The 27,886-nt window shown below is 44.4% G+C and overlaps 1 protein-coding gene across 5 annotated transcripts in view; it reads right to left on the reverse strand.

Moving 5' to 3' along the window:
* The window catches only part of tns1b (tensin 1b), a 116,229-nt gene that overhangs the window by 43,587 nt on the left and 44,756 nt on the right, over positions 1-27,886 (reverse strand). For 3 of the 5 annotated variants that reach the window (XM_053439497.1, XM_053439500.1, XM_053439496.1), the window contains exons 4-5: positions 15,880-15,918; positions 4,639-4,680 (exon numbers count right to left, since the gene is read on the reverse strand). In XM_053439497.1, coding sequence (XP_053295472.1) covers positions 4,639-4,680; positions 15,880-15,918 — 81 coding nt within the window. Of the gene's footprint in view, positions 1-2,573; positions 2,858-4,638; positions 4,681-15,879; positions 15,919-27,886 lie in introns of those variants that run through there. The other 2 variants (XM_053439499.1, XM_053439501.1) reach the window with 2 other exon arrangements.

Consider the following 27,886-nt stretch of genomic DNA (forward strand, 5'->3'; position numbering starts at 1 on the left):
GATGTTTCATATTGGAAGTTGTGAAAGTCATGCAGAGTGCGTGGGAACCGTTTGATAAGAGCAGGCCTCAGGTCAGCTGCACCGAGCCTGGAGCTGAACTCATTTATGACCCAACTTGCTCCGATGCTCTGATACAACAGGACCCTTCACTAAACCCAGAGAGGCCAATTCTGATTATTGCTCCGCTCCACATTTTAAGGATCTTTACCCACAATGCACCAAGCAGAGAGCCCCCCCCCCCCCCCCCCCCGCAGAGGAAGTGTGGCTGAAGGTGATCGACTGTGTTTGGCTCCAGTGAGTCCGGCCTGACTCGCCTCCCCCTCGGACCAGCTCGAGGAGGGGGGGGGGGGGGGGGGGGGGGGGGGTCAAAGGCCATGTGGACTTGTTCACTCCCCTGCGGTGTTTGGGTCACATGCACCCAGGAGGGGGCTGTTCTCCATCAGCATCCATTAGATCAGACTGGTTGGCTAACCACCAGTGTCAAGAGCGTGGAGGGGTTTGAGTCCGCGCTGCTCTCCTGACTCTAGGTCAGTGCACAGCATGTGTGAGCAGTTAAATATGTGAGTGTTAATGAGTCAATTAAAGTATCAAATAAGCCCAATAATCCTAATCTTTAGTTTTTGGTTTTATATCAGAAATTCATCAGGTTTGATCTCTTCTCATTTTGTGGATTCTTGTCAGAGCACTACACGGCGCTGCCTGAAGAGTCAAAGGTTTGTGGATGAAGTCGAGACCGAAGTCCAGTAATTGAAAACAGACGTGATTATCTTCACTGATGTCTGGGTGGGGCGACTGGGAGGCTATTTAAACTGCTGCTGTGGTCGTGGGGGGGGAGCAAAGTCAGACCCTCTGTTATGAGGAGGTTCCCCGATGCTGGAATTGAACTACTATTGGATCAAGTGATGGTAAAGAGGTGCAACGTTGTTCTAAACCTTTAATTGAAAATGTTTCCTCATCATTACTGAGTCCTCCTCAAACAGTTCTACACTTTTTATTGTTTAAACAGTCTAAGGTGCAGAGTGAAGTTTGTGTTCATCCTACCTGGTTTATCTGCAGAGAAGATTTTATTTTATTTTTTAAACATTGCACCTTGACCCAATCTTCAGACCCAAGTTCACAACTTTTCATTTAACAAAATAAAAGCTTAGTAACTCAGCTCGATATAAAGCAACAAAACAAAGGTGCTTTTACTCTAAGGCCAACTTGCTAGAAGTGATTCCATGAATGTTGCTGCCATGACGGGGATCAGCTGCACTTCATCAGGCAACTCACATTACACAGAGTGTGAAGCCAATAAGATGAATGGTCCTGAAGTGTGTTCCACTTTGAGACAGATCGTGGAGTTAGTAAGGAGACGAACACATATGAGACATATGCTAATTAGATCATATTTCCCAGGGTTTTATTCCTTTCCCACTTTAACAAAGCCAAATGCACTTTCTCCCATTAACTCCCATGAGTCTGTTCGTTTCTCCCACAACATTTCTGTCTTTGTTTTGGCCTAAACATGTGAGTGGGTTGCAAGGGGCCATAACGTTCACTGAGTATAACGAGAGTGTAACTAAAGGATTAAAGAGACGAGTCCAGAGACAGAGCATGAGGACGCCTGAGAGCTGCCGGACGTCTTCTTGTGCATCAGCAAACAAAACTTTTTAAGGTTATCGTGTTTGAGAAATGCCGGTGAAGCGATACCGAGATGAACTGGTGCCACCAGCTGAACCAGTAACACACGTAGAAAACGGCAGCATCTTAATTAGAGACTGGAAGAGCCCAGAGAGTTCAGGAGGAGCAGGAGGAGTGAATCCACACTTTGTCTCTTACACATTACTCTGAGCCAGAGTCAGAAATCAGACAGTAACTTCATGCAGATGTTTTTGTCATTAAAAGAAGTGAAAGACATTATGTTCAAGTATAAACTCTGAAGCGTCACCCTGACGTGAATCATGAGATAAGTTTCTATTTTTAAACACGAGCCCACAACCAGCAACAGAGGGAAAATCATGAATCATATCTGCCTCGGGTTCAGATCAGTAATCGAGAGCAGCGGACACAACTTTGGAGACGTAAGCTCCTGAACACCTCCCAGTCCGAATCCTAAAGCCTGCTTCTCTCCTCTGACAACTTCCAATGGGTGGGAGGGAGGGAGGGGGGGGGGGAGGTAGAGGGTGAGGAGGAGGAGGAGGAGGAGGTGGGAACTGGAGTGGGGGGTCCCGCGGGCCTGTTTCCAGATGAAAACCATCTGGGGAGGTTGACTTTACAAGCAGGCCATACAAATTAACCATCTGAGAGAGAGAGAACGAGGGAAAGGGGGAGGGAGGGAGGGAGGGAGGGAGGGAGGGAGGGAAGGCAGAAGAAGTTGGGGGCTGGTAGAAAACTGAGAGAGAAACTTTTTCTATGGCAGAAAAAAATCACAAAGCAGCGAAGGAGCGCACAAGGAAAGTAGAAGCTACACAACCCGAGACAACTGGGGATCCCTCCGGCCATGAGGCTCCACATCCATCCATCCATCCATCCATCCATTCATCCATCCATCCATTCATCCATCCATCCATCCATCCTCCACTTCGTCCTACCGTCCTTAAAAGGTAACCCGTACTCCATCGCCATGCCCCCCTCAGCGAGGAGAGCCGCCTTCTCAGAGACCCTCCCCGGTTCATCTCTGGAGAGCTGCTCTGTGTCCGGCAGTGAAGTTCCTCCTGGGAAAGTTCTCCCTCTCTTTCTCTGACAGCGGAGGAGGAGGAGGAGGAGGAGGAGGAGGAGGAGGAGGAGAAGCGGAACGAGAAGAAGAAAAACAAAAACAACCGAGGGGCTCTATTTAGGGCCGCTGCCTGCCGTGGGCCACTTCATGCTCCCGCTCAGACCAGTCTCCTCCACAGCGCTCCCAGTATAGTTCCTCTGTCCACTCCCTCTCTTCTCTCTCTCTTCTCTCTCTCTCTCTCTCCGTCTCCTGTGTGTGCTGCCCCCCCCACCCCTCTCTCTCTCTCTCTCTCACTCTGCCTCCCATCACGTTATCTCTCACCCTCGAATTCAACTTTTCCCTCCCCCCCCCATGTACGGATCTAAATCTGCATCTGCCCCCCCGCTCTGACCCTTTAGGCAAACGTGGGGTTTGATGCATGTTTGTACACACAAACACGTGCACATACACAAACAGGAAACTGTTGCTCTACACAACTTTGCATCTAAAATCAAGTCTGACCAACGTCCTGACTCTGTAAAGGGACTTTCTAAGTGTGTTAAGAGTTTAAATAGTTTCCTTAACATAGACGACTTCACACAGAACATGTATGAAGTCGTTGGTGCTTATCAACACAGTAAACAAAATGCACCAGGTTAAGGAATCCGAGAAGCAGCAGCCGACCAAGTGGAGTCTGAACCAGCCGAGCAAGAGGAACTCATTCAGTCATAAGACAAATCTTTTTGATGCTCCGAGGCGATGAGGCGTGGCGCATATCTCCCCGACGTCACAGTGCAACCACACTGCAAATGCCCATGACCAGAGAGTAGCAGCTGCACACACGCACACACACACACACACTCACACTCACATCACACTCATGCATAATCTCTGCCCTGCATAATGTCCAGACGTGGTCGGAGTTAAGGTGCAGACCACAATTATAACTTGGGAGGAGAAGCTGGACAGTGAGACGTCTACACTTGTCTCAAATGAGGCTCCTGTCCTCACGTCTGTGTTCTTCTGTTCTACAAGGAGGAGAAAACACACACACACACACACACACGCACACACACACACACACACACTGGTGCGTTGTGTGTTTATTTTGGTCCTTGTGGAGAAAGTGGGAACTTGGCTTTGGCTGGTAACTCTAAGTTGGTTACTTGAGCCGTCCTCTCCCAGACAGAACACAACTCACAGGAAGTTGTGTCACGGACAACGAGAGCCAAGTGAGTCCAAGCCAAACATGTATGTTCTAGTTTTCTTAGTGTGTGTTGACCTAACATGCACACATTGTGTCGATGGAAAACTATTGTGTATCATTTTAATCACCATTTCCGAAAATAAATATAATGTAAATGATGAGATCTGTCTTTTCGGAGAAGAGGAAGAATCAGGTTGTGATATTTATCGCCAAGCGTGTGTACTTATGCTCGATGAAATCAAAATTAGATGGAGGATAGATTTTCCATATATGTTGACTTTGGATGATATAAAACAATAAATGTCCAATAATTGAATATTCAATTTCAGTTTGATTCCATGTGAAACATTTTAATCCAGACCTTAAACCCACACCTGCACATCTGAGTGCACGAGGAGACACACAAACTGAAAACTCTGCCTCACATTGTGTAGCAGTGTGAAATCATTCAGCTGGGTCTGGTTTGTAACGACACAATTTGAGTTCCAGACAGTTTGATCAGTCAGCCATCATCAGCAGCAAATAGATTCATGTGCCAAACTAACTGTGGACACTAAAATAATGATTTGTAGATTCCTGCAAACTGTAAAAAGCTGATCTCTAAAGAATATTGAGCTATTTGAAATGTCACTTGTTACATCAAGCATCATCTGTGGCAGGGTTATACACAGAGGCAGATGAACGGGCTCCTTCAGCCCAGTGAGCCAGAGGTCAGTGAGTGAAATGTGCAAAGAAGAAGAAAGTTGAGGCTCACCATGGTGTCTACATGTTTGAGAGGGAGGTCACTGCTCGGCGCCTGTTTCACAAAACACAAAGACAGAAGCAGAGAGAAGGTGAGATCAGTACCTGCAACGCTTCACACCTCAAACTCTCCCCACTACGTGTCGTGTCTCGTGTCATCCTATCTCATCCCGTTTTGTGTTAGCGCGGCACTCGGCACCATTCTTTGCCCTAATGTGGCCGGCAGCGGAGTGGGGCTCCACCTCGAAAAGCGTGGGACCATCCATAACCCCTCTGTGCAAATATTTACACAAAGAGACAGCCCTGCTTCCACGAGCCAGGACCAGAGAGCCCATCCGTGGAGCTCGTCTCTCCTTCCACGCCATATACAGCTATGGCCGGAGAGAGAGGGAGAGAGGAGCTAGATGTGTGGGGGGGGGGGAGAGAAGGGACACATCGGGACACCGAGCGAGAAGGAGGGAGAAAGGGATGAAGAGGGGGGATGCAGAGGGAAGGAGGGGAAGGGACATGAAAGCAGACAGCAGAAGGGAAGGTCGGCTGTAGAGGGAGAGAGATGAAAGAACGAGACAAGGTTTCCTGGTGGGGAGCAGAAGAGAAAACCATCAGAGAGATCCATGATGTCATGAGCTGGTGGGCTCGGCCTCAACCTCAGGCCGACACACACAGATGTTACGTCCTAAATGAAGCAGGAACCTTCGGTGTGAGTAGCAGGCTTGACTGTATGGAGCCGAGAAGGAGTGTATACATGTCTTAGGGCACTTGTATTTAAAGAAACACAACTGTACATTGTACACAGCAAATTACAGCATCCTGAATGACAGGACTGTAATTCAGCCCTGGACCTGGGGATGGAGCGGCCAACTGTTTGTGTTGTTTTCCACCAAAAATGCCCTGAACTTCTCTGTGTGCCACAAACACACAAACACACAAACACAGGAGGGAAACTCAGTGTCCTTGAGCCGGTCAGATTCCAACAAAAGACGAGGGTCACTCCCAATTGGGTACAGCTCATATCCCCCCCCCCCTTAATATTGAAAGTTGGTCTGGTCCTAGTGGATCTTTCTGGTATATGTCTGCACCTTGGGCTAAGACTTAATATCAACATCACAAATATTTCAAACCTTTACCTTTAATACGATTAATGAACGATTGTTTTATTTTATAATGATATATTTTTCAGTGTTTAAAAACGTGTCTCCTAAACTTTAGAGCAAAATAAATAAACACAAAGTAAACGTGTCCTAAGAACTTCTGATTAGTGATTGTGTTTATCGTTACCGTGTAATGTGAATGTGTCACACACTGAATTGTTTCCAGCCCTGAACCAGATTTTACCAATACTGACCAAAAACAGCCTTAATATTTATGTTATGTTCCCGAAATATGTTTTAAATAGTTTCTTTATAAATGGGTCACAAGTAAGAAGTTTCATTTCTAAAAAGACAAAAACTGCTGGGTAACTTTGATGATTACTCAAAAAATATGAAAATATGTTGGGGACTAACTTCAGCAGCAGATCAGTTCCCATTTAGTGAACTGGTGAAGTAATGAAGAGTGAGTCAGAGTGCAGCTGATTGATTTGTGTGGATCTCTGTGACTCTGCACACATGGGATCAGTCCATTGTTCACTTTGGTCTCTTCACGAGTTGTAATGAGAAATACAGATCAACACACAACAGCTACACAACAGAGCGACCGGGAGTTAAAGCTGGCCAGTGACACCACGGATCCTCTGCTTCCACACAAAGCTCCAGTGGAACATAAACAGTCAATGCAAAGGGTAAATTACAGTCTGGGTGAGCAGGCCCCAGAATACAGAGTGCAGAAGACCAGACTAAACCACCAGGGAGGAGTGAGGGACCAAGAATAATCCAACACCAACCCACCAGAAGGTTTGACACAAAGATCTACACGTTCTCCTTCTACCAGACAGGTGTGATGTTGTGTTGCTGACGCACACATCCCACATATGGAAGACAGTAGAGCTGCCTCCAGGAGCGAAGGGAGAGGAAACATCCGGCTGATTTCTGAGGCTCAGACATGAGGATGCTTCTGAGGCCACAGTTTGCAGCCGCAGGCATTTTCACACAAATAGAGCCCATTGTGCGAACGCCAGGGAAAAGACACACAGACACAAACGGTTCTGACATGTGCGTTTCCTCCGCTTTGTGCAATTGCAGCCAGGTGTGTGTGTGTGTGTGTGTGTGTGTGTGTGTGTAACAACTAATTTAGAACGCATGAGAAAGACGGGGAAGTTGTTCATCAGCACAGAGGCTGCTCGTGATATCAAAGACTTCTTTCTAGAGCCAGAACGAGGCTTTGATTTGATGAACAGTATATTTCACTGACTGGAATGATGAAATGGTTTAAATCAGCAGGACATCAACTTTCATAACTCTGAATCTGTTTTGTCATCCAAGAAAACCAGAACTGTATTCGGAGAAGAGATGGAGATTTAAAGTGTTTAATTAGAAACTGGACAGATGGTTAAACACTCCAGAATCCAGAATCATGATTATATGCAGAATCTTGAAACTTGATGAACATCACTGTGCCACACAGCCACTGAGCAGATTGTAGCCGACTCTAAAAACACCAGGACAATCATAAACATAATTTATAAAGGAAAAAAAAAGTACAGACGAATAGAAAGAATCATTGTTCTGTCATCAAGAGGCTCTGCGCAGCCTGAGGACACAAACCTCATGGTCCTAATGCACTTGTGATAATATTATACATTATATTACTCCCAATCGGGGGTAATGCTTAGATAGTTTAAATAATAAAGATAATAATAATAATATCCATAGTGTAAAATCTGATTTCCTGACATCCTGGCTCATCCCGAGCTCGGAGTCCCCCCCCCCTCTCTCGGCCGAGTCAGCTGAGCGTCGTGTTGCATCTGTTCTGGGAGGAGAGGAGACGTTGCTTCTCAGGAAATCGAGTTTATCTGGGAGTGTTGCTGTTAATCATCACTCATCATCATCATCGACCCAACTGCTCTGTGGTTTCCTGATCATGTGATGTGCTACCGAGTCCAGATTAGTCTATAAAAGTTCTTATTCTCATAACTCTGTCCATCATTTGTACCAGTTATTAAAACACTGATCTCACGGAGGGTCAGTGCACAATCGCTGCAGTGAAGAACAAGCAACAGAGAGAATTCCACACCCAAACACTTTGATTTCACTTCCATGGTTCACTCTCCAGTCTCCAACCCGTGACTCACGCCCACGTTACTGAAGTATTTCCTGAAACAGTCACCGTCTCATGTTCTTATGTAGAGAGGTGCAGGATGTTATTGTTAGAGACTTCAGATGTAATGGAACTCCATGTAAACCCAGTCTCTTCATCCATACATGGACATTACAGCTCAATCTATATATGTTCTATCTATAGAGTTTGGAGCAGATCCAGATAAACGCGCGGATCCAGGAATTATTTTTACTTTTCTATAACATGGCACGTTAACTATGGTGGAGGTAACTGCAATACATACAGCTATATAATTCATAAGTTGGTTATTATAGTACTTAGTTAGCTTTACTATTTGAATTTGAACCTTTACGGTTTGTCCAGTGAACATGAACAGTTAAAATTCAAAGAAAATCTGGGAAATAACAAATTAGTCAAACTCTTTAGTCTATAAAGTGATATCATATTTATTCAGGGTTTTCTTTTCGCAGAATCATTTCCTCTTAAAAAATAGCATCTATATTTGTCTAAGTGTGTTTGAGTTTGTCTGATTCCTCATCTCCTGACTTCTAAAAACTGCAATGCAAAGGTATATGACATGGGACAGAACTTTTAAAGGCCTCGGCTGGACATTGGGTTTATTCCCAGACGAGCACTGATCACCTGCAACAGGACGTTATGAGGAGCAACCTGCTCTTCTACTCATGCTCCGGTGTCCTTCTTCAAACTGTCAGGAGGAGAAGGAGCACGAGGATCGACCTGTGACCTGCAGCCTCGTGCCCGTCTCCTGCCCACACCGCACATCACAGAGTGTAACTTTCACCCACAGCTCCTCATCCCCGCCGGGCACCGCAACATGTGCTTTGTTTCACATGAGCACAGAGGCTCCTTTGACCAATTTACCAAATTATAGCCCGCTCTTTTGGGAAAAGCGGAGGAAGCGAGCATGCTGGGAGTCCCCCCCCCCCCCCCCCCGACTCCTCCTCCTCCCTCCTCCTCCTTGAATGCTGGGGTTAAACGTAGCCCGAAGCAGTGCCTCCTGGGAAATGACCCAGGGCTAAATATATAGCTGTGCATCTTTAGAGCTTAAGACACAGTCTATTTAGCTCGGCCCAGCCGGCTCGGTGCGGATGGCAGAGTGGTTCAAATCACCACTTTGGGTGTGTGGGTGCTGGTGTGAGACAAGGAGAGAGAGGGAGGGAGTGTGTGTGTGTCTGTGTGTGTGTGTGTGTGTGTGTGTGTGTGTGTGTCTGTGTGTGTGTCTGAAAGGAAACAGACAGCGCTGATTGTGGCTGTTGAAATGATTCAGTGTTTACGTTCAGGCAGTGAGGTCAGCTCTGCAATAGTGTGTGTGTGTGTGTGTGTGGTTGTGTGTGTGCATGTCTATATATAGTTATGAGGGACCATTTTGGTTCAGTACCATCATTGTGAGGACATTTTTAACGGGCCTCACATATACAAAAAGGGCAGTTTGAGGGTTCAGACCTGGTTGTGGGTTAGGATTAGATTTACATGAGGGTGAGGGGCTAGGGAATGAATCATGTGTCGTCACAACTACAGAGAGATGTGTGTGTGTACGTGTGTGTGTGTGTGTGTGAGAGTGTGAAAGAGAAAGAAAGTGAAAGAGGGAATTCATGTTGCTTCACTGAACTGTTTATTGTATGTATATATTTAGTTGTAGGCTTCAGGCTTCTCTGGCCTCACATGGGAAGGCTGTGTGTTGTGCCTAAATGTGTGTGAGTGTGTGTGTGTGTGTGTGTGTTTGTGAGTCAGACCAAAGGTGTGTATCGAGTTCAACTTATTCTTTCCCCCCCCATACCCCCTCTCTCCCCCTCTCTCCCCCTCTCTTTCTGGACGGCCTCGTACACCGTGAGTGCGACTGCTTTCTCTGGAAACTGTAAAGAACACACACCATCTGGACTGGCAGCCGTGTGGCTACACACCCGCTCTACTCCGATGTTTACACTGCAGTTGGACGTGGGCCCGCACGGCGAGCCGAGCGGTCTCAGACATGCCTCGGTGTGCTTGTGTCTCCACTAAGCTGCTGGAATGATGCATTCTTTCACCTCCATGAGAAACTATGCAGCTTGCAACGAGCAGCTCGCAGTTCACCTTCAGTTTACCTGAGGTGAGAGCATGCATTGATGGAAGGTAAAAGAAAAACAACTCATTAAAGCTTGTTGGTTCTTTTTTCGGTGCCTCAAATTGAAATGAAGTCATTTTAATTTGAAAATAAATGTTGCGTTTAGGGTTAAAACATTGGTAAATTAATATGTTTAAATCTAGAAGCTTTGTAAGACTCTTTGATTGTTGTGTGACATTAGTCCGTTGTGTGTGACATGATCCATCACTGTGGGGGACAGACGCTGACAGATACCGACACAGGACACCTGCAGGGGCTGCTGCGTCAAACAGTGCCCTCTAGTGGTGATCAACACAAACTGCAGGCCTACACACAGGCAGCGTGATGACAGGTCACCTGATTCTTCAGTCCTGTTATTCCTCACAACATAACAGTAGAGCAACTGATCGCTTCCAGAGATACCCACCTGTACACACAGCACCTCACACACAAACACAATCACACACAGACACACAACATGGCCAGGGCGGTAACAAGTCCATCACAGTAAAACTCTTCTATGACAAATAGCAGTTTTATCATTTCAGATTATTTATCCCATTTCTCTTCTTATATGTTTTTGACATATCTAACAATGAATCACAGTAACAATAATGACAGTGACGCTCAAGAGCAAAAACCTCTTCTCCCCTGTTACACATATAGATTTGACAAAACTTTTCAAACCGGTAAAACAACACTAATTTATAGTTTTTAATCAGAATTTCATTGTATTTATTCACCTGGACAAGTGAGTTTAGTAAAATAAATCTATAAAATAGAACAATCATCTTCATAAAATGTCCACGAAGACTGAAAAACAATATTCATTTATGGTCAAGCCCTACCACTTCAAACACACACACACACACACACAATCACACAGTAACACACACAGCTGTTAGTCTCTCATGCTCTGTGCTCCTTCATCTGCAGCGTTCACACAGCCATGTCCCAGAAATGTAAACATACTGTAGTGGTGCAGAGGGAGGGGCTGTGCGTGTGTGTGTATGTGTGTGTGTGTGTGTGTGTGTGTGTGTGTGTCTGTGTGAGTGTGTGTTCCCGTTCCCATCCCCGTGGGGTAGTGGATGCCAGGAATCCCTCAGGACCAGAGGAAAAAGCAAAGTGGACCGTCCCCTCTGTGGGAAAAACCCCTGAGCCGTCTGCGACCCCACACCACCTCTGACTTCCCCGTGTTTCTCACCCCGCCCGTCCTGCTCTTACTGATACGGACCGGCCGCTCTGTTACATAAACCAAACGCCCCTGCCAACGTGTGAGAGAGGTCGGAGCCTCTGAAGGCCTCCGCCAAGTATTTATACTCCTTCAGGGTGTGTGTATGTGTGGAGGGGGTCTACACAACCACACCTACATGCGTACGGACACACACACACACACACACACACACAAACATTACCTATTTCCTTCCTCCGCTCTTTATACTTACATGTCCAAATATGGTAATAACAAAGAAACATCCTGACAATGATCTTGATATTGAACTTCAACATGCATGTGAAAGTATGAGATGATCTGTACATGCAATAATGTCAGAGCTTTTATAGATGCCTTTACAAACAGGATTCAAATGACTGTCTGATGGATTAGTTGTTATACTGGGTAGGAGTCGACTATCTGTACTGGGCTGATGGGGATGTCATGTTCAGAGCTACTGGGAGTCGAATCAGAATGTCTGCAGTGTGTTCACGATTCCAGAGATTGTCATTCTGAATCTAAATTATAATTGTTACGACACTAAATAACTAAAACTCCAGCTGTGGAAGCATTTATTCATATTTTCTCAACAACAACTTGTTTAATCAACTTGGAAAAAGTTTTTGAATGAGCCTGAAAACTACAAACATTGTGTTTTACTTGTTATTTGACAAGAAGAAAAAGTTGGAATTACATGATGAGAACAGTTTTAAGTCACGTGGAAGTCACTGTGTTATCTTTCAGTTGGGGACAGAGTTTATATGAGTTGGTGTCACAAAGCTTCTCTGAAAGTTCGAAAGTCTCGACCCTCTTCCGAACAAACTCTCATTCTATTCAGAGAAACAGCCGAAGCGTCCGACTGAATCCAAAGCACAACGCGAGGATGATGGACAGAAGGAGGAGGATGTTGGCATCTGATACCCAGCAGTTACTGAAGTCCTGAGAGACTGACACCGACATAAAGACCCAGAGCCGAGGGAGACCACAGGCTGAGCTGACGTTTCTTCATACTGTACTTTCTAAAACTGGTTCTAAAGTCAATTACAGCCGAGCAGACCAGTCCGTGATGATAATAGCTCATAGTGATTGTTTTGCCTCATGTTACTGCAACATCTCGGTGGGAATGACTTCGTAAAACTGGAGTTTACAAGCCACAGTAAACTGAACAGCCCAGTTTTAGTTTTTTTACCACGTAAATTACGAGTGAGTTCATTATTCAACGTTTAGATTAAGAATGAGAACTGGAACTGTGGGATTCTGAGGAGTTAAAGACGTAAACTTCCTTTTTTACAAACTACACTTCAACATTACCTCATATAGAACACGACAAATCATCATGCATTAAAGCAAAAGACAAAATTGTCTACATATATTTGAAAAAAAAAAAAGTTCTTAGTTCAATATTAAACATGGTGGTTTCATGCAGGAGCCACTTCAGACCTTCCCAGCAGGGAGCTGTGATCTTACTGGATGTCGTAATGAAGTTACAGGGCACATCATGGAAGAACGTGATGTTCTAAACACAGAGCTAATTGGACCAGAACTAGACCATCGCTGCCCTGCACTTACTCAAGTCCTGGCCCTGTCCCCCCCCCCCCCCCACACTAGAACAAGACCTGCATGACGTAGGTGATGGCGTTTGCATGTTTGTGCTTGTGAGTTCATGCATTGGCGATGTGAGTTTCTGGGATGGGGGTGGGGGGGTGTGGGGGGCATGTGTCCAGATGTGCAGCCATGGCTTCCTCACCAGAATCCCTAACACCTCCTCCTCTGTGCCCTCATCCTGCCTTCGTGCTTGTGCAAAGTTAAACAGATGATTCCCGGCAGCGCAGCCTCAACATGAGGGCACATCTGAGCAATGCTCCCACCACACATGGAGAGCCAAGTGGGTGGAGGGGGGGGGGGGGGGTCTATTTAAAGCACTAGTCACTTCTGTCAGCCGCACTCCTGGACGGGATCCCCCAACACCCCATCATCAATTTACAATAAATAGACCTGGAGTTGGCTTTACCTTCCCCCCCCCCGGTGGAGTGTTTCATTTCAGTCAGTAGCCAGTGGGTTACTTGACTTAAAGAGCGTGTTCATTTCATAATTACACAGATGTTACATGAACATACTTGTACTTGTACTGTACTATTAGACCGTTTACAACCCTGTAGCTTCACAGAGACATGTACAAGAGCAGTTTGACAGGTAGTTGACAGTAGACAGGCCTCGATAAAATAAATAATTTAGAGATAGCTGCATTTTGCATTTGTATTTACATTTTACGTTTGATCATCATGAAAGTTCATCTCGTTTGTTTGACATGATCTGTGACCAGATGCCAGGACACCTACAGGCGTGTTTGGTTTTAAGTGACCATGAATGAGAAGTCGTTAAAGGGACCATGTGACTTTAGTCTCCGAGGTCAAGAGTGAACTTTCAGTCTCAACTCTGATGCCAAACACGGTGAGAAGTTGAAGAGCTAAAACAGGTAGAATGTCTACATCTACAATTCCATGAGATGTGGACAAAGGGGCCGGCTTCAACCCCTAGTGAAGATCATGTGATTCCATCGAATGACCCACAGCATCGACTGAAGGTCCTGTGCCGGGAAACTGCTGACTCAGCATTGTTGTTTGATTCTATCCAAACCAAAATCAAGATATGCTTAGAGACGAAAGATAGTGAACTGTAAGGAGGCAGTAGGCACGCACACACAGACACACACACACACACACACACACACACTGCTGCATTGACATTGACAGTCACCAAACATGGGCCAGAGGAGCGATGACACACACCTCCTAGCACGTCTACACAAAAACACACAATCCAAACAGCAGCGTCCAGTTCCCGTCAGTAACCACACAGATGAGCTACACTGGTTTTCAAGTGGAAGGATTTACTCATCTACGTCATACGGTCTTTTTTTTATACAAACTGAATGCAGAAGGGCTCTCCACGGTGCTCAACTCCATAACTCTGTTTAACACAGTTTAAAGTTACGCCAGCACATATTTTACACCTCAGCTCATCAGCGTTTATGGGAGCAATCAGCACCTTTAATGCAGGCGAGGAAGCCCCTGGGGAGACTCCTGCTGGCAGGAGGAGGAGAAGGAAGCTGTAATGAAGAGACAGGCTCCATGGTGGATGTCTCCTTCCATTCAAACAGATAATGGACCAGGAAGGACAGATTCTGTTCAGTGTCTGTTTTTCGAGCCGCTAAAGCTGAAAAGTTTCCAAACGCTGCTGGCCCTATTTAGGTTTACTGTATATTAATATAGTAATAATGATAATGAATACTCCGGGGCTGTGATTAAGTCTGAACAGGTAGACACAGAGACATTTGGAAACCATAACTCTCACAGACACTTGCTGACTGGGTCTTTTTCGGTAATGACTCAATCTTCTATGATTGGTCAGGCTCCAATCACATGACCCTCTTCCAGAAGAAGACAACCGACATTAGCCTCAACTATTGGTGTAGATCACAACATGGATAATCAATAAATAACGTTTCTGTCCCTGTTGTCTTTGCTAACAGCGGTTGTGCAGTTAAATTCATAAGTTTACACTTTTTACACGAGTAGAAGATGAGCGATTATTTAACAATTCCCACAGGAAGCATACCTTCCTGTTCACACTGGCACTCGTATGCCCAGTGAACGCCGTTTTCAAAATAAAATGCAGTAGTGTGGATGTAGCCTGAAGCCAAAACCACATTTTATTTCTATCTTTAAAAGGTCCCAGGCTGTTTTGTTAACTCCACAGCCATACACGAGCGTGTGCCAAGAATTTCATTGTACTCATTTAAAGTTGAGTGACACTAATACTACTGATGAGAGGTCAGCTGTCAGACCGCAGGCTCAGTCAGTAAAAAGTGAGTGTTTATGTCGTATGGAGCCCGGGAGGCATTGTGGGAGCAGACTTTTTAATTATTGCACTCGAGTATCTGAAGGTGTTTGTCAGGAACCAATGAGCTCCGGTCAACAGCCGGGCGCGCTTTACCCACAATGCTGCACATCCTAAACAGATGTCTTCATGCAGAAGGTATCCAGTGTGAAAGCATCTGTAGAGGATAATAACATGTTCTTGTTTGATTACTGCAGCTTCCAGAGAGGACGTTTAGTCAAATACTTTCTCTGTGAGCGGAGAGAAGTGCAGGGGATATTTGCTTTGGTTTGTCAAGCGCCCAAAACCATTTAAATACACAACATGCAAGCGAGCGAGTGAGAGAACCACGTCCAAGTCTCACACAGCGTCTAATGCCAATACCAAATAAGGCAACAGAGCAGGCGTGTGTTTTATTGCCCTTCCAAAATCACTTCATACTCAGACTACATCTCACTTTGTTCACTGTTATTTTAAAAACCAGAAAACGTCATAATGATATAGCAGATTCAGGCACGCTGTGTTTCATCACTCTTATCTGGATTGTTATTTTATTTTTTTTATTTTTTTTCACGACAAAGCAGCCAAAAGATACGACTTTCAATATACCTGTGACAATTTGAGCAGAACAACACACAACTGCTGCCACACAACAGTTAAATCAAGTCAAGACAAGTATGTTTATAAAACCCCAGAGATCACAAGTTTCAGTCTCAAGATAAAGATTCATTATCTGCAATAGTAACTGCCTTGTTAGTGTAGCTGATAGAGGCTGTTACCAAAGCAAGGACCCAATGATGTCTGCTGAGCACGTACAGCATGGAAGCAATTACTGTGTTACTCACCAGCTCATAGTTTGTTGCTGGAACACAAGAGGAAGACACCTGGAAGCAGAAGAGAACGCTTGTTAGTTATGTCATTGATTTGTTGCAACTTCAGTTAAAAACAGCTTTACGATGCAATGAATGAATTCCGGTTATACATTATGGCTTTATACATGGTTGATATGCTTCAATGTGCCGATGCAACATTTCATAACCAGTAAAAATGCAACTGTAAACCAAGGAAAGACTCAACTTCATTCTCCTTAACGCTGCTCTGATTAATATTTTATATAAATTATGAGAAAAGGGTGTAATGTGAAAGAGAAGAGAGGATTATCTTTGTTTTAGAATCTTTCTGCTCATTGTTTTAGATTTTATGACTCAGACTTTACTGTTTTGGTTCAGTATCACCTAATGGCAGATAGTTGGCAAGTAGTGAACACCGTAAAAGATTCAGCAGCTAAAACACCGGATGCTAAGAACTCTGAATCATGCTTTCTGTAAAACATGTTAGCCATTGCAACATATAAGCATCTTAAAACTATGATTGTTGAGAGCATACCTCCACCAAAGGCTAACGCCCTATCTCACCATGGTAAAGAAAGAGGAAAACAATTCCTGGATAAGCCTCTCAATCCCGATCCGTTCCAGATTTTAATAATTCTTCTTCTTCCCTCCCCTTACACAACTTCATGGAAATTGGTACAGTATTTTAAGAGGAATCCAGGTGAATGTCAGACCAACAAATAGACATGAGAACCCAGCCTCCTTGGCAGAAGTAGAAAGAAAAGACATTTCCTACGACTGGCCCTGGCTAAGCAGCACCCTGATTTCGTAACGTAGCTACGACAAGGTAATAACAGAGTATTAGCGCTGCAATAAACAGACCAAAGAGCCGATTGTCCATTTCTCCCACTAGGAATCTAAGATCGTGTTTAACTCGACCAAAGCATCAGATGTGGTCAGTCAGGGGTGGGATCGCTCCAACAGAACTCATGATCTGTCAAGTGGCCGAGCTAATCCGATTACCGTCCGACAGTTTCCATAATGGCTCCGTGAGGGTTGGAGCGAGAGCATGAGGACGGAGGCTGATAAACAGGAAGGGTGTAATGATAATGGCCTCAGAACAGATGATTCAAATGAAGTGCTTCCAGAGAAAGAATGAAAACAAACCAGCGACGCTTCCTTCCTGAGCGTCTCTGGGTTCTGTCCCTTCGACTCGGCCTCGCCATCACTTTTGTGAAAAATCCCTACAAACCTAATTTGAACCAGTTAGTTCTTCTACGCCACTTTCTCATTGGAGGATTAGTGTCCAAAAAACAAATCCAGCACATGACAGCTTTATGACTCCCGTCGGCTTTGGACTTGTTACATCTTTGTTTTATTACTGTACAAGGACTTGGGTCTTTTTTAGCTTTGAGAGATTAGGCCCACGGGTTATCACCACTGTTGACCTTTTAGAAAGCAAACTTCAATCTGAGCAGCTGGTCGTCCACTCTGCTTATCCAAGACTAAGTGTGTCATTGCAAGAACACAATCCCTCTGCTCTGTTTGGGGTCTGCTCTGTGTTACTGTTGGAGGACGTGTGATTCTGCATCTGCCCACAAACATCTTGTACAGGATTCATACACATTTTGACACATGGATTTCCATGATTTTTCCATGACTTTTCAATAACTTTAAACCAAATTTCGGTGTATACGCGAAAAAGTGACAAAATGTACTATTCAAAGTAACAATGAGAATTCCAAGGCATACAGTATACCTTAAATGACACAAATCCAATCCTGCTTATATTTTGAGCATATTTCTTTAAAAGCATATGAATTATTTAAAACTACATCAAAATGAACGACATGAAAGTAGGAATATAACAATTTTCCATGACTTTTCCAAAACTTTTGGGAGATTATTTTTTTCCATGGAAAAACACATTTTAAAATTCCATGACTTTTCCAGGTTTTCCCTGACCGTACGAACCCTGCATGTAGAACCCACTTGAACTAAAAAAAAAAATGTTACTGGGCAAAGAGGAGGCAGACAGTCTCCATTTGAATCAACTGAAATCCAGTTGATTTCAAATTAAACGTGATACCAGTATTAAGTAGTTCTGCCAATGAGTTGAGCTGCTTCATTGCCTCAACTCCTTTTTAAAGTTTCCAAAACAGCATTGATGCAGTAATGTCTGGCTAACCGTCCACCAGCAGTGAGCGCTCACCAAACTGAAAGCACCACTGCGGTGTGAGAACGGCTGATTAGACTCACAAAGTTGAGGCTGTGTGAGTCACCCACATGGGCCATTAAATTCTCTTGGTTTCTTTCATAACCATTACCTCATCTGCAATACAAGGAAGGTTAACTGGAACCAGCAGAGGATCCACTGATGTGAACAGAGGCCGGTGGCTGGTGGTGCACCCAGTAAAACCAGTCCTCACCTGCTTATGAAATTCCACAAAGGTAAGAGTTTTGTTTGAGAAGTTGAACTGGTGAAATGTGTTCGAGCACGGGGCCAAAAGAATCTGTTTGATTTTCATGGGAACAAAATGTTCCTGTTCGACCGCTGTCCGTCTCCGCTGCCCTGTGTGTGTCCACAGCCCACTTGAATGAAGACATCCCAGTGGAATGCGTCTCTGCTTTTTGAGAATTCACGTCTGGCACGGCGGAGCGCGTCTGGAGCAGACAGGACACACTATCTGCGTCTGGCTCGAATCGCCTCCATCACAAGTTATGCCAGCACTCCCCGTTATCCCCCCCAGTTCCAGTCCCACTCCACCATCAGTGTCACCTGCAGACATGGACGTGCCGTTCTTTTCTCAGTGTCCCTGTTCCTTCAGCTCGACCCGGGCTCTGCCCCGGCTCCTGAGGCGTGTTCAGTGTTTGCACCTGATTGTGAGTCTGCAAGCCCTTGACAGCTCGTCCACCAGTAATCAGGGATCACTGAGTACACACCTATAGGATCCATGCTGGGCCAAACATGTTACAACATGTAAAGAAACTGGTTTAAGAAATCGGATGAGATTTCATCCTAACTCAGATTAGTTTACAGAAGGTTTATGTCCTGCTGCTGTTTGTGTTTATAGGCAAATCCCGAAATTAGAAGATATTAGTATGGATGCAACTTTAATGCAATTCTGAATCATGGTTTTTTTGTCACATTTTTGTTTATATGACATTCCTACGTCCTGTCATCATCACCTGTAGTTGACTGTGATTGGTTTACAGACGGGCGTGCATCTCAAAAATTGTATTCTCAAACTTTTTTTGAATAAAGTGCATTAAAAAATGTTTTGCTATTGTTTTAATGGAGAAAATTAAGTAACTGGTTCACTTTGTTGCAACAGTAATATCATTATTTTATTATTACCAGCTAAATTAACCAAACTAGGTGGATGTGAAAGCCCCCGAAGCTTTGTTGTGCCAGTAGGGCTGAAACAACTTAATCATTCCTCTTTGTAAATGGGGTTCGGTGACCTCGGGTCATTCCCATCAGAGCTCTGCTCAGCTTCAACCGGGCAGACATCTATTATACCAACATAGTTACCTTGTAATGAGACAATAACATAATTGTTGAGTTGCTGAAATTCACTTTCAAAAGCTATGATGGAGGAGCCGCTGTCTGTATTTCTAAAGAAGCGGCTCAAGGGCCAAGATGTTTGTTTTAATTACCTGGATGTCATGTGTGGTTGTGTGCAGCTGTACAGCCGGGAGCTGAACAGGTACATTACACAGGAGGGAGATTCATGTATTCATGTATGTATGACTGGATGAACCGTTATTACATCTAATGCATAGTGAGGAATAAATGTCATTTTTATCTTAAATTGCATCTTTAAGAGAAAAGAATGTTTCCATTGTGAGAGAGAAACATGACACCAGGAGCCGCTTCACAACATCTTACATCTCAAAGACTTCTGACATTCAGCTCAATGTCATGTCCAATAAAAATCAAAAGTAAGAGTAAGTTCATGTTTGATAGCAATCAGAGTATATTACCCACTGTGGCCAATGTAATATAAGTCTGCGATGTGAAGGTCAGATTGACAGAGGAGGTCTGCCCACTTCAGAATAGCTCTTTACTTCCCTGATGCTGGAGAGGAACTGGTAAAGTAGTCACAGCCGAGATCTCCCAGAAACCACAGGGGCTATTTATCTAAAGGCCCGGTGCAGGTGAGCACTTAGCGGCGGGCTAACCGCAGGTCAAGCAGCGGGAAACCACGATATGAAAAATACACCCAGGGCTGCCCACGGCCTGTTTGGGGCCCTGGGCAGAATAAGATTTTGGGGCCCCCTGTGCTTTTGTGCTGGGAATACCATTTCCAATGTTTGATCTTTCACACACTGTAAATCTAACACAAATACTCCATGCTAACAGCTTTTGGATGACAATGACAATTGGTACAAACATTCATGGTACCCTAACCCTAACTCTAACCCTGGACATATTTATCCAATCCAATCCAGATATTTAAAGTTTTAAACAAAGTACATTTTGGATGGAAACAACATATAAAACCAATGAAAACAAAGCAACGAATGGCTCTTGAATCACATTAGAATTTTAATGAAAACCTACACAAAGCCTTTGTCCCGGCTCTGCCGTGCGTGGGGAGGAGGCCTGGACCCGAGTGTGTGTTGATGCTATCGGGAGTATTCAAATGAGTGTAATATAATAAAGGATAATTGTGTTGTTGCATTCCGAACATGCTTCTGTTAACAGCATTAAACAAGGGCCCATTTCCTGCAGACAAAAGTCCATGTGAGACGTCTCTGGCTCGTGGGACAGCGTTCACATGCAGCTCGCTTCCTGCTCGCCACCGACACACTGCAGACACAGTCACGTTATGTAACCGATGTCAATCTCCCCGGTATGAACATGTTAAAGACGTGACCGGCACATGGCCTCAAACAGATGATGAACTCAACCAGCATTTGGGTAAACAACCTGCATTCAAATCTCTGCTTTGCTCGTCTATAAATCTCAACCTCAATTCAGGAAAACCAGACGGCAGGGTAATAAATCATGGAGAAAATAAATATTCCAGTTTCACTCCGAGAGGCACAGAGTAAGTGCCATGCTGCTTCGTACTTGTTTCCACCGTGGAAAAGAGCTTGTGTGTTGTTGTTGCCTCCGCGCTGGCGTATTCACACACGGCTGCCCTGAGTGCTTTTATGTTTATCCAGATCTTTGCATCTGGCACATCCCAGCAGAACTATTCAGTGTGCAAATTCAATTTGTGAGCCATAACCAGTAACAGGAGGCCTTCTGTGGCCACGATGCCGGAGTGTGCCAAAGAGCCGGCCTGCGTGGACTTACTGGGATGTTATCAAAGCAGAAAGGAATTGTGGCAGCACCTCGTTCCAAGTGCCGATACTGTCACTTTGTGTTTTTATGCTTTTCTATCCATAATTATTGATTTACAACAAGTTTGATGCATCTACTGTTTGGACGTCTTTGTGTCTAACTTGTGTCCTTCTACTCTCCGCTGGCTAGTTCAGCTTCCTTGTCTTGTCCATCTCTGTGAAAGTTGTGGCATAAGAAACGTCAGGAACGGGAGACGGTGTTTTCTACTTGTTTACAATTACCGAGATCTTGGTTTGAACAACTGAAACAGGACTTCTCTCTGTGGAGTCTCAATTCTCTCCCTGTGTCTGCCTGGGGATTCTACAGGTATCTACTGGTTTCCTCCCACAGTTCCAGGACTGGCAGATTGGTCGGTCAGTTTAAATTGTTGTTAATGTCTGTGAGTCTGTCCTGTGAAAGACTGGTGACCTGTCCAAGGGGCCTTGTCTCATGCCGGCTGTCAATCGACAGTGTTAATCAACTTTATTTAAATAACTAAATTAGTAAAATAGAGCATTTTTGGTTCCAGCTTCTCTAATTTGATGATTTACTCACCTTCTCTGCTTCATATCATTTGACTGCTGCTCAGACACAACTAAAAATCTACAGATTTGACCTTGGACCTGAATTTAATTTGTTCTTACATTTAATTTTCTATAAATAAATATTGACACTGAGCTATTCCTGGTAACAGCAGTGGTGATGTGAGCTCCTATATCTCTACACAGCGCAGTAAAAATGAAAGCGTCATGGAACAAGTCTGTTGATAAAGTTTAAAAATCGACGTCAGGGCCGGAGCAAACAACCACGCTGAGATAAAACTGTGACAGATCAAATGAACAGAAAGATAAGCACCGTGATAACACACGCTCTGTCTGCCTGTGTGTAAACAAGCTGAGGCCTGCAGGGACCCGACAGACCCGGTGTGTCCCTGCCATGTTTCCTCTGCACGGTCGGGACTCCGAGTGGCCGTCAGCCGGCCGCAGCGCCTGCTCATTCTCACCTCGTCTTTGTTGGACGGGCTTGACGGCGTGGAGAGGGGAGGGGGGGGGGGGGGGGGGGGGCCGCGGCTTGTTTCTTTTATTCCAAAGTTACAGCGGGGGGGTCACGTTTCCCCTTCCAGGGCCCTTTCAGCTAAGGGACTGGTATTTACCAGGGCGCTGATTTGCACATTTATCATGGCTCTCACTGTCTGGCAAGAAGGCAGCCATGAAGAATCAGGGTTGGGGGGGGGGGGGGGTTATATGTCCTTTGGCATCCACATTATAGTGAAAGTCCCCTGCCTACACACCGGGTTGTGTTTCCAGTCACACAGGACTGTTATCTTTCCTGCCGTTCCCAATCCAGCACACTCACTACTGCAACTACTGAGGCAACAGCTTTGGGGGAAAAGCGCTTGTTTGCAGTCTGACCCAGGGTCAGATAATAAAAAAGATCAGGACAGATTACGTCCCCGTGCGTTCAGAACAGTAAAGGGACACGTCTAACAGCTGGGTGTCGGGGGGGGGGGGGAGTTTAGGCGCAAAAGGGAAAAACTTGAATTTCAGCTTCTTCCCATTTTGTATCTTAGTGACAGTGTCCACATGAAAACATGAGAACATTTTTCCACATGACGTCATCGAACATCTGCTCGCTCACCGGAGAAGAACCAGTGTAGAGACGCCATCAACAGAACCAGAGAGAGAGACTGGACGGAAAAGGGCTGAAGGCAGCACTGGATCATCTCCACACATGTTTTGAGACTCACTGTAGAAAACGATGATTTGATTTTCAGTTTTTTCCACCCAGAAAATTGAATTAAGCCAGAAAGGACATCTGACAAACTTAGGATCTATGTAATAATCAGACCTGATGCGTCAAATCTAATTGTTCATTTCAAAAACAGCTCAATTAATCGATCTGTTATGAACTTCTAAATTAGCCAACTACTACTTTTGATATTCGATTAATCAATTCAATTGTTTTTTTTTAATGAAATTCTTTGGATTCTTGAATTCAATGTGAAAAGAACAACATTCTGCAGAGTAAAAACCAAACTTTCAAATAACAATAAGCATAAAACACGACACTATCTTTAAAATCATTTCCTTCCACAGGACTGACTGTTGTGGTTCAGAAATATGAATTCTTGATGCATGCCTTTGACTCGGACCCTAAATACACAGGAAAAAGAACCACATGTTATGATATTGAAGTTATTACAGTTATTGTGGTAACTGCCCTCTAAGATTCACCAGTGCAGGGTTTGCCGCAGTCATAACCATAATCTTACATCACTTTTATTATCAGGCATAAAGTTCTAAAGACAGGAATTCTTTCTTAAATTAGATGGAATAAAAATGGTTGTAGTTGACAAATGGTCTGTTTCAGTGATATCACCGATTATCATCATAAGACATAAACACATACTGAGATCAGATGCATATAGAAGATGATTTTCCTCATCCTGCTTTCACCTGTTATTAGATATTATCACTCTACAAATGCCAAGAACCCTATTATTTCTTTAAAATATTCCATCTGACCCCACCCTCCCACCAAGTTCCAAGAAAATCCGCTCAGTAGATTTTATGTGATCCTGCTCATAGTCAGACAAACAGGAAGTCAAATATAACCTTGTTTGTGGAGGTATGATGAAAACCACGGGTCCTGACTAAGAAGCTCCATGACGGTTACCAAACAGATCCTTGTGGTGAGACTGTTTTTGTCGGCTGCTCCAACAAACTAAGAGCACTCGATCTCAGACAGGGATCAGCCTGTGACGTGTCCCCCATCTCCACCCGGAGCCAGGGAGTGCCTGATCCCAGGACAGGCAGAGGGTTGCATGTCACAGGGAAACTGGACAAGCTGAGGCGAACCTCCACTGAGAGGCTGGCATTTAGAAAACCCCCCCCGACAACTCATAACTCACTCAAAGCCCCTCGGAGGGAAGACTTATGTTAACATGGCGGGTTCTTACAGAGGAACCGCCACAATAACTCACCTTCACGCCCACACACACTCCGCTGTCTAGTGACAGATGGATGGGGAGGGTTTCACATTTTATCCCAATAAAGTCTTTCTTGTCGTCTCCCTCTCCTCTGTGCCTCCTCTTGTCCATCCCTCTTTCCGGACATGTTCCCTCACATGTGAAAAGAACAGGAGGAGGGTGGGGAGAAGGGAGGGGGGGGGGGGGGGGGGGGGGTAACATTCTCCCTATGCTCCATAATGTTTGGCGCACATATGCTTTTTGAAATCCACTGGTAAAATATTGATCCATTCACAGATCTGCATGACACTCACACCACAACTATAAATCACTGCAGCGCTGCGTCTCCAGCACAAATATTAATGTAATAAACTGTATTGATAAGTGGAGGAGGGTTTGAATCAACACTGTCATTAGCAGGTCACCAACAAGCCGACATTTTTGATTTATAGCTTCTTACAAAAGGAGTTGATATGGAACTTTAGAGTTTCTGGTGATTACAAAGCAACAAGGGGGTTCCACAGTTTATGGAAATAGTTCATATGCTGTTCTGTACATCTGACAACCAGTGAATAGAAAGCTAGGAATAATACTATTCATATTAAAGATAGAAAATATTCTATAATGCAGCAAACACAACATGCAGCTTCATGCCCAACGTGTCCCCGTCCTCCAGCAGCCGGGCCTTTGGAGCCCGAGCCGCTGGGACGGACTGAGGGAGCCTGGCACCGACGCTTCCTGTGTTTCTGCTCGAGACCGAGTCGCCTTCCCCATCAATCAGCAAAAAGCAAACAACAATATGAAGGGGCCCTCCTGGCACAACGGAGGAAACAGGTCTGCTTTCTCTAAACATTCCTCCAGGAGACCAGAAGGCTCGATAAGAAAGAGAAAGAAAAAAGGAAACCCTCTCCGCCCTGACTGCTGACATACACACTCACACACACACACACACACACACACACACACACGGACAGACACACACACAGGGCGCATACTTCACATAGTGTTCACATGAATGTCCAGTCATATGGAAACAAACTGCCGTTTCACTGGTGTTTTTTTAACCGATCTAAGTGAATGTAAATCAAAGCTAACCCTATTTCACGCGGCGTCTACATTTTGACCTCACTTTGCCGTGAGGCTGAAATTCCTTTTCAGAATCTGAAAGCTGCCTTTTTATTAGCTGACACAGTAAATTTGCAGATTTACGTTGCTCAGTTTCTAGGAACCATCGAGGGATATTTCTTTTGCCAGTAGTAAAAACACCAGTAGTTTTTTACGTAAATTCCTGCACAGATGACATGTCCACCCTCGTCTGTGTGATGGATTTCCTGGAAGCAGCACATGCCGATGCTCAAACTATTTCATTTCTTACCTGACAAATTGAATTTATGACTCTAATACTTACAAGTTATTGTTTCTCAGTAACAATTCACTGTGTTTGACGTACAGTAAAGAAAAAGGCCCGAGGACTCGATCGGTCTCGGAGCCAGAGTTTACACAACTAGTCGTAAAATGTTATTAAATCTGATAATGAAATCAGCTTTTGAATCAGTTAACTTATAGCCTGGAAAACCATGAGTGAGCTCGTGCTTATTCATTGTCACAGATGGGCCTGTATATTAACATGGTAAAAAAAAAATGATGCATTAAATGAATGAAGGACGGGGGAACAAGGCACCTGAGAAAACAGAGGAGCCCACTTATAACTGTAAACCTGCTTGCCAAACTAAAAAGACATGTCAAGACTCGGACTATGAATATCTTTCTCGGTATATTTCTTGACTTGGCGCTCTAAGCAAAAGGTCATTATACCAGGACTCGAGCTTGATTGCATGGAGTCATTTAAAAGATTAGCCTTTTTTTTATGGCTATTAGACGAGGCTCTGCAGAAAGATCTCATCTGAATGTGCTGGCACCAGGAGGAGAGGAGAAGCGAGGATGAAGCTGAAGGATTCTTGAGCGAACACCAACAAATCAAAGAGATCTCAAGTGTCTGGAAAGTAAAAACCCTGATTTGATGCAGAATTCTAACGCTACTTTGAGCTGAAGCACAAAAAATAAACCATAAAGACATGATTTTCATTTCTGAGCAGATGAATGGGGATTGTGTGTATAAGGTAGAAGCTGGTGGGCTTTCCCCTGCCTCACAGTCCTGAGCTGCCACGGCCTCAGAGCCATAAACTCTAAAGGAGGCCTCTGTTGGTTTTAACTGTAACGTTAGTCTCTGGATGGGCTCCCTGGTTCTCTCTTTAAACGCCGTCCTCCGGGCCGATGACAGCTCGCTCTCATATGTGACACACAACCTGTAACCATCACAAGTCAAATGAAACGCCCCTTGAAAAGAGCTTTTTACTGGGCCCTCATTGGACGCTATTAATTTAGCTAAAAGCCCGAGTGTGTGGCTTGATGCTCTGGCAGGGCTTTAGGTTATTTATGTTGCTAATGTATTGCAGGTTCCCAGTGTTTGCCAACATGGAGGTCCAGAGGACAAAGGGAATGAATGAAGAGCTGTTCTGCAGAGAGTTTTGTTAACGTCAAAGAATCTCCAGCAGCACATCACTTCAATTACTTTCTGTGCCATGTATTGATTTAAGCTATATGCTGCATATGCAAAGTCTTTACTGACAATAACATTGAGAAAATTACATATGACTCGTATCACAATGTATCGTCACGCCCTTGAGTCAACAGACAAGTTTTCTCTTCATCCATCCATCTATCTATCTATCTATCTATCTATCTATCTATCTATCTATCTATCTATCCATCCATCTATCTATCTATCTATCCATCTATCCATCTATCTATCTATCTATCCACCTATCCATCTATCTATCTATCTATCCATCTATCTATCTATCCATCTATCCATCTATCTATCTATCTATCCACCTATACATCTATCTATCTATCCACCTATACATCTATCTATCTATCCATCTATCTATCTATGTATCCACCTACCCATCTATCTATCTATATATCTATCATCTATCTATCCACCTATCCACCTATCTATCTATCTATCCATCCATCTATCCATCTATCCATTCTTCCAGACGATACATGTCCTAAATCTTTAGGACGAACATGTATCGTACTTTCCACAATCAGTTTTTCGGTATTAGTCATAATAATAATAATAATAATAATGCTTAATAATGATAAAACTTTTGTAAAGAGTCATACAGAAGCTTAAGTTGTGTCTGTAAAGAACAAAAACAAGGAAGGATCACAACAGCAAGACAATTCCTGTGGGGTGTTTTGTTTATGGTCCAAGGATCACTGTCTTATCCCTAATCCCACTCTCTTAGTCACACATACACACACACACACACACACACTGACACACACACAGAGTGAATCAACACACACATTCCCAGCCCTTCTTGATTGTGTCATGCTCAGGCATCTATTTGCGACCTTTCGAAAAGGAGAGACGGGGGGGGGGGGGGGGGGGGGTGGATCGCTGCTTCGCTACCAGACAGTAATGATGAAACACTTTTCTCTGAAATCCAGTTCCACACAGGCACTGGGCGCAGGCCGTTCCAGTAGGCCAGGAGTCCCGGGTAATGCTGCTGCGTGGCCAGGGACCCTCTCTGAGGTCCAGGGGTACAGTGAAGCTACACTACTGTGTGGGTAATGGGGATTTGTCCCACAGCAAATCAAATTATAAAGCTAATGGCAAATCTGATTTCATAACAGCTGGGATCATA

The sequence above is a fragment of the Pleuronectes platessa genome, chromosome 14 (assembly GCF_947347685.1).
Source record: "Pleuronectes platessa chromosome 14, fPlePla1.1, whole genome shotgun sequence".
Classification (NCBI taxonomy): domain Eukaryota; kingdom Metazoa; phylum Chordata; class Actinopteri; order Pleuronectiformes; family Pleuronectidae; genus Pleuronectes; species Pleuronectes platessa.